The sequence below is a fragment of the Silurus meridionalis genome, chromosome 28 (genome assembly GCF_014805685.1).
Source record: "Silurus meridionalis isolate SWU-2019-XX chromosome 28, ASM1480568v1, whole genome shotgun sequence".
In the NCBI taxonomy this organism is placed as follows: Eukaryota; Metazoa; Chordata; class Actinopteri; order Siluriformes; family Siluridae; genus Silurus; species Silurus meridionalis.
In genome coordinates, this window is record NC_060911.1 from 12,843,712 (window position 1) to 12,851,211 (window position 7,500).

A 7,500-nucleotide genomic window follows, 5' to 3' on the forward strand; every position below is an offset into this window, starting at 1 on the left:
GAGAGAAAGAGACAGACAGACAGACAGACAGAAAAGACATACAGAGATAGACAGAGAGAGACACCTACAGACAGACAGAAAGACAGAAGGACAGGGAGACACAGAGACACAGAGACTCACATCTTGCGTAGTTGTGGGAGTTTCTTGAACACGCCCGTCGCCTCCAAAACTGTAAACTCGTTATTGTTCAAGCGTCTGTAAGAGACATTCAGGTGTTAAGTGTGTGTGTGTGTGTGTGTGTGTGTGTTTGTGTGTGACACTCACAGCTCAGCAGTGTACTGAGGGATGCTATCAGGGATCTTGGTGAGTTTTTGTCCTGAACAGTCCACAGTTGTCCCCTCACAGCGGCACTTCTCGGGACACACGAGATCGGCAAAACAACTCCCACTCAGCTTAGTGCGATAATCCTCTGTACCTACACACACACACACACACACACACACACACACACACACACACACACACACACACACACAGGGTCAGTTCTTTCTATCCGTATGGTAGGTACTAATTGGTACAGAACAGGAAGTGGTGTAAACTGTAGAGGGAAAACACAGGAAGTAACGGGATGAAAAGGTGAAAGGTTTCATTAGGCAGAGGGAGACACGTTATCACCACACACACACACACACACACACACACACACACACACACACACAAAACGGCTTGCTGATGCTGCAAGACGTCCCGTGGCGCTTGACAGAACCATGTTATTGTGTGGAGAGAGACAAGCATGGTTAGATCAAGCACAACGGAAAACCCTGCTAATACACACACTCTGAGAGAGAGAGAGAGAGAGAGAGAGAGAGAGAGAGAGAGAGAGAGAGAGACAGATACAGAGAGGTAGAGAAAGAAGAGAAGGATAGTGAGAAACTTGGAGAGACAGAAATAAAATTAGAAAAGGGAGAGAGGGGCAGATAGACAAATAGTGAGATATAGAGAGACAGGTAGTAAGACAGATAGTGAGACATAGAGACAAAAAGACAAATGGTGAAACAGATAGTGAGACAAATAGTGAAATATCGAGAGTAAGATAATAAGACATAAATAGAGACAAATAATAACACAGATTTGAAGACAAAAAGAGAGATAGTGAGGCAAGAATTGAGATATAAAGAGACAGATAGTGAGACATAGAGAGAGATAGAGACAGATAGTGAGACATAGAGAGAGATAGCGAGACATAATGAGACATAGAGATAGTAAGGCAGACAGTGGGACTGAGAGAGACAGTGAGACAGATAGTGAAACATTGAGATAGTGAGGCAGATTGTAAGACATAGAGAGCTAGTGAGACAGATAGTGAGACATAGAGAGATAGTAAGGTAGATAGTGAGACAGAGAGAGTGTGAGACACAGAGATAGATACTGGGGCAGATAGTGAGACATAGAGCTGGATAGTGAAACGGATAGTGAGACATAGAGATAGTAAGGCAGATAGTGAGACAGAGAGAGATATTGATGCAGATAGTGAGACACAGAGAGAGATACTGAGGCAGATGGTGAGACATAAAATAGATAGTGAGGCAGATTGTGAGACATAGAGAGAGATAGTGAGACAGACAGAGAGACATAAAGAGAGATAGTAAGGCAGATAGTGAGACAAAGACAGATAGTGAAACATATAGAGAGAGACATTGAGAAAGATGTTGAAACATAGAGAGAGACAGATATTGAGCCAGATAGTGAGACATAGATAAACAAATAGTGAGAGAATAGTGACAGACAGTGAGGCTTAGAGAGAGGCAGATAAAGAGAGACAAATAGAAAGACAGACAGTAAGACAGAAAGTGACAGATAGTGAGACATAAAAAGTGATGAATAGAGATGGACAGTAAGATAAAAAAGTAGGATTAAGACAGACACAGATAGAAAGACATATAATGAAACAGATATTGAGACATATATTGAGAGAGACAGATACTTAGCTATAGAGACAGATAATGAGACATAGAGAGACAGATAGAGACACAGATACAGAGACATGAGTGTGGCAGGAATATTGCAGCTGAAGCTTTGACATCAAGTTCAAACCACACACACACACACACACACACACACACACACACACACACACACACATCTACACACATTTACACACACATCATACACACATTTACACACACACACTGCATATACAAGAGTCTCTTGCCCTGTGATTGGCTACACTGGAGTTAGGGGGCAGGAATAATCAGGTCAGCAGAAGGAGGATGTGGGGCCGTGATTGGACGAGGGCTTTATTTACTTACATTTACTGATATGATGGATCCCTGAGTGTGTGCACGAAAGAGAGAGAGAGACAGAGCTCATCACACACACACACACACACACACACACACACACACACACACACACACACACACACACACAGTGGTACACATCTTCACACAAACAGCATGCTCTGTGTTCATCATTGTAAGTGAATTATACCAGTCCAAATGTGTGTGTGTGTGTAAAAAGAGCAAACATAGTGCAGAGCATACATGTGTGAGCACACACACACACACACACACACACACACACACACACACACACACACTGTACCTGGTATGTAATACTGTTCTTTAGCTACATCAAAAGAAGACAGAGAGGGACAACTGAGACATGTGTAAATAGATAGATAGATAGATAGATAGATAGATAGATAGATAGATAGATAGATAGATAGATAGATAGATAGATAGATAGATAGATAGATAGATAGATAGATAGATAGATAGATAGATAGATAGATAGATAGATAGATAGATAGAAGTGTTTTATAGAGCACAGTGAATAGTGAAGTACAGACTGTGTGTGTGTGTGTGTGTATGTGTATGTGTGTGTGTATGTGTATGTGTATGTTTGTGTGTGTGTGTATACCTGAGCATCGGAACTTTTTGCTCTTTATCTGGCCGAGGCGTTTGTTGGCGAGGCGACGTGGGCTGGTGCATCGTGCCCCACTCGTCTCAATTGGGTTTTCCTGCAGGTAATCAGCCAGCCACTTCAGATGACAGTCACACACAAATGGGTTCTGGGCCAGGTGTCTAGCACACACACACACACACACACACACACACACACACACACACACACACACACACACACACACACACAGATCAGGATCAGCTTTTCTTTATCATTTATACTAACTGTGTGTGTGTGTGTGTGTGTGTGTGTCTCACAGTGTCTGGATGGCACGCAGTGATGCAAACGTGCCCTTAGCGATGGTCTGCAGCTTGTTGTCATACAGAGAGAGCAGGTTGAGGTTCTGCAGGTCCTGGAAGGCGTCCACACGCAGACAGTTGATCTTATTTGCATTCAGTAATCTGTCGGCGCCAGGACAACACAGAGGGTGAGCTGATCCCAAATCACTCTACACACACACACACACACACACACACACACACACCTCATACACCCCCTGTACACACCCTGTATACCTCCTGTACACACCCTGTATACACACAGTACTCACCGTATACACCCTGTACAAACCCTGTATACACACAGTACTCACCCTGTACACACCCTGTATACACCCTGTATACACCCTGTACACACCCTGTATACACCCTGTACACACCCTGTATACACCCTGTATACACCCTGTACACACCCTGTATACACCCTGTACACACCCTGTATACACCCTGTGCACACCCTGTATACACCCTGTATACACACAATACTCACCCTATACACCCTGTACACACCCTGTACACACCCTGTATACACACAATACTCACCCTATACACCCTGTACACATCCTGTACACACCCTGTATACACACAATACTCACCCTATACATCCTGTACACACCCTGTATACACACCCTATACACCCTGTACACACCCTGTACACACACCCTGTACACACCCTGTATACACCCTGTACACACCCTGTATACACACCCTGTACACACCCTGTATACACCCTGTACACGACCTGTATACACACAATACTCACCCTATACACCCTGTACACACCCTGTATACACCCTGTACACACCCTGTACACACCCTTTACACCCTGTACACACCCTGTACACACCCTTTACACACCATGTATACACCCTGTACACACCCTGTACACCCTGTACACACCCTGTACACACCCTTTACACCCTGTACACACCATGTATACACCCTGTACACCCTGTACACACACCCTGTACACACCCTGTACACACCCTTTACACCCTGTACACACCATGTATACACCCTGTACACCCTGTACACACCCTGTACACACCCTTTACACCCTGTACACACCATGTATACACCCTGTACACATCCTGTACACCCTGTACACACCCTATACACCCTGTACACACCCTGTTTACACCCTGTACACCCTGTACACACCCTATACACCCTGTACACACCTTGAACACAACCTGAACATCCTGTTTAACATCCAAATCTTGTTCTTATTCTAAATCTTTTATGTCTATTTGTCGATTTGAGAAACTTAATTAAAATTCTGTGCAGTTTGTTTGATCTACCAAGTGTGTGTGTGTGTGTGTGTGTGTGTGTGTGTGTGTGCAGATGTCTCTCTTCAGCTTTAGAGGCGAGAGCATGTAATGGCACTGGTCCAAATATTTGGATTACCAGGCATTTCCTCTCATTTCCCCATCTCTCACTCTACCCCCTACACGTGTGTGTGTGTGTGTGTGTGTGTGTGTGTGTGTGTGTGTGTGTGTGTGTGTTTGAGAGAGAGAGATAGAGAAAGAGAAATGTGATGAGTTAAAGCACCTGTGCTCCCTGTCACAATGAGAATGAGGGACGGTTGGGGTGTGTGTGTGTGTGTGTGTGTGTGTGTGTGTGTGTGTGTTACTACAGTAATTGTAGAGAGAAGAGTCCATCAAATAGGCCTTTAGGAAGTTCAGTGATTTTATTTCCATATAGAACCCTGAAGGAAAAGACAACAATCCTGTTGTTATTGAGGTTCAGTGATGGAGACAGATTATCTAACAACCACAAGGCTGTGTGTTCAAATCCCTTAATATTTAGAACTGGTAGCTTGTAAACACTTAAGAAGTTTTGAGTTTAAATCCATGTTCAGGTAAAATCTGTGGTAATCAACTAACACTCTTTAAGAGCAAACCCTTGGTGCAGGTACAAATCTCTGAAACCAGGAGGTTTTGAGCTCAAATTGCTGTTAGGATTTTGTACAACTGATGTGTGTGTGTGTGTGTGTGTGTGTGTGTGTGAGTGATGGTCTCTATACACTTAAGCTGGTGGACTTTAAAAACAGAAATCTTTCTCACACACACACACACACACACACACACACACACACACACACACACGTTCACTAAAAGCCTCAGAACAGCAAAACACTTATGAATAATTGAAAATAATGGAGGCTTAATATAACTTGATGTCACTACACACACACACACACGTGCATACACACGTGCGCACACACACACACACACACACACACACACACACACACACACACACTCACACACGCACAGACACACACACATACACACACTTGTACTTACAGTGAGTTGAGAGAGCGAAGACCTTGAAAGGAATCTGGAGCCATTTCTGATATTTGATTATTACTTAAATCACTAAGGGAGAGAGAAAGAAAGAGAGAGAGAGAGAGAGAGAGAGAGAGAGAGAGAGAGAGAGAGAGAGCAGGAAGGAGTGAGGAAGAAGGGCAATAGATGAAGAGAGGAGGAGAGAACAAGAGGGAGGAAGCGTGATAGAGGAGAGGAGCGATAGACAAAAAGAGGAGAGAGGGAGAAAATTTAGGAAAATAGAGGGACAGGGAAAGAAGGAAGAAGAGTGACAGCAAAGGGCAACAGAGGGAAGAAAGAGAGATGGAGGAATAGAGAGAGTCAGAGAAAGAGATGGGGAAGAAGAAGAAGAGCGATAGAGGAAGAGAGAGAAAGAAGGAAAGAGAAAGAGGGCAAAGGGTGATAGAGGGAGGAGGGGCAAACGGACAAAGAGAGAAGGAAAGAAAAAGAGAGAAGGCGAAATAGGTAGAGAGAGAGAGAGAGAGAGAGAGAGAGAGAGAGAGAGAGAGAGAGAGAGAGAGAGAGAGAGAGAGAGAGAGAGAGAGAGAGAGAGAGAAAGAAAGAGGAAATAGAGGAAGAAAGAGAGAAAGAAGTAATTAATATTATGTATATAATGTAGATCATCAGAAACTGTGTTGGCCAAGAGCTGCATTCTGATTGGTCGGTGGCTGTGCTCTCAGCAGAACAGTGTGTACAGTGTGTACATCTCATACACTCTGAGAGAAGGAAGGATACAACAAGTCTGCAATTTTTATTAAACACAATTCCATGTTGACCAGACCAAGAAATCTACACAGAACTCATGATAAGTAAATAAACCCCCCCCGATCATTCACAAGTCCAGTGGCAACAGCACCACACATTCATAGATCAATTCCCATATCCGCTGGGAGGATCTGCACTCGAACCTGTCAAAATGACCACAGTGTACCTCCATTCTGAACAAACAGACAGATAAACAGGTAGACAGAGAGAGAGATAGACAGACAGGCTGACAGACAGACAGACAGACAGACAGACAGACAGGTAAACAGACAGGTAAACAGGTAGATGGAAAGACAGGTAGACAGTCAGACAGGTAAACAGGCAGAAAGGTAGACAGATAGACAGGTAGATGGAGAGAGAGGTAGGCGAGCAGACAGGTAGATGGACAGACAGGTAAACAGACAGAAGGAAAAATGGACAGATAGGTAGAATTAAAAAACAGGTAGACAGACAGGTTGATGGACAGAGATATAGACAGACAAACAGGTAGATGGACCAACAGGTGGACAGACAGACAGACAGACAGGCAGACAGACAGACAGATGGGCAGAGAAGTAAACAGACAGACAGGTAGAGCGAATATACAGCTAGAGAGACAGTCAGGGAGACAGGCAATTGGATAGACTGGCATACAGGCAGACAAGTAGATGGACAGACAGGTAGATAGACAGATGGTGGACAGACAAGTAGATAGACAGACAGGTAGATGGACAGGCAGGTAGGCAGACAAATAGGTAGACAGACAGGCAGGTAGATGGATAGACATGTAGACAAGCAAACCGGGATACAGATAGACCGGCAGAAAGGTAGATGGACAGCCAGGTAGATGGACAGATAGGCAGGCAGACAGATACATTGATGGAAAATCAAGTAGACAGGTAGACAAGAAGATGGACAGGCATGTACGCAGGTAAACAAATAGACAGACAGATAGTTGGACAGAGAGCTAGACAGACAGACAGACAGACAGACAGACATGTAAATGTAAGAAAGGTAGATGGACAGGCAGATAGGCAGGTAATAAGACAGACAGGTTGACAGAGAGACATTATGAAACACACTTACATCCTCCTGAGACGTTTGTATGGTGTGAAGGCTGCAGGTGGGATGATCTTAATGGAGTTCTGCTCCAGTCGACTGTGAAGAACAATAAAAATAAAACGGTGCAGTGTGTGTGTGTGTGTGTGTGTGCGTGTGTGTGTGAGTGTGTGTACATTACT

The 7,500-nt window shown here is 44.1% G+C and overlaps 1 protein-coding gene across 5 annotated transcripts in view; it reads right to left on the reverse strand.

The window, feature by feature from the left end:
• Positions 1 to 7,500, reverse strand: part of slit2 (slit homolog 2 (Drosophila)) — a 76,670-nt gene that overhangs the window by 21,763 nt on the left and 47,407 nt on the right. For 2 of the 5 annotated variants that reach the window (XM_046842712.1, XM_046842716.1), the window contains exons 10-17: positions 7,346 to 7,417; positions 5,495 to 5,566; positions 4,822 to 4,893; positions 3,165 to 3,308; positions 2,863 to 3,026; positions 2,545 to 2,568; positions 265 to 415; positions 121 to 195 (exon numbers count right to left, since the gene is read on the reverse strand). In XM_046842712.1, the coding sequence (XP_046698668.1) occupies positions 121 to 195; positions 265 to 415; positions 2,545 to 2,568; positions 2,863 to 3,026; positions 3,165 to 3,308; positions 4,822 to 4,893; positions 5,495 to 5,566; positions 7,346 to 7,417 (774 nt within the window). Of the gene's footprint in view, positions 1 to 120; positions 196 to 264; positions 416 to 2,249; positions 2,271 to 2,544; positions 2,569 to 2,862; positions 3,027 to 3,164; positions 3,309 to 4,821; positions 4,894 to 5,494; positions 5,567 to 7,345; positions 7,418 to 7,500 lie in introns of all 5 variants that reach the window. The other 3 variants (XM_046842714.1, XM_046842717.1, XM_046842713.1) reach the window with 2 other exon arrangements.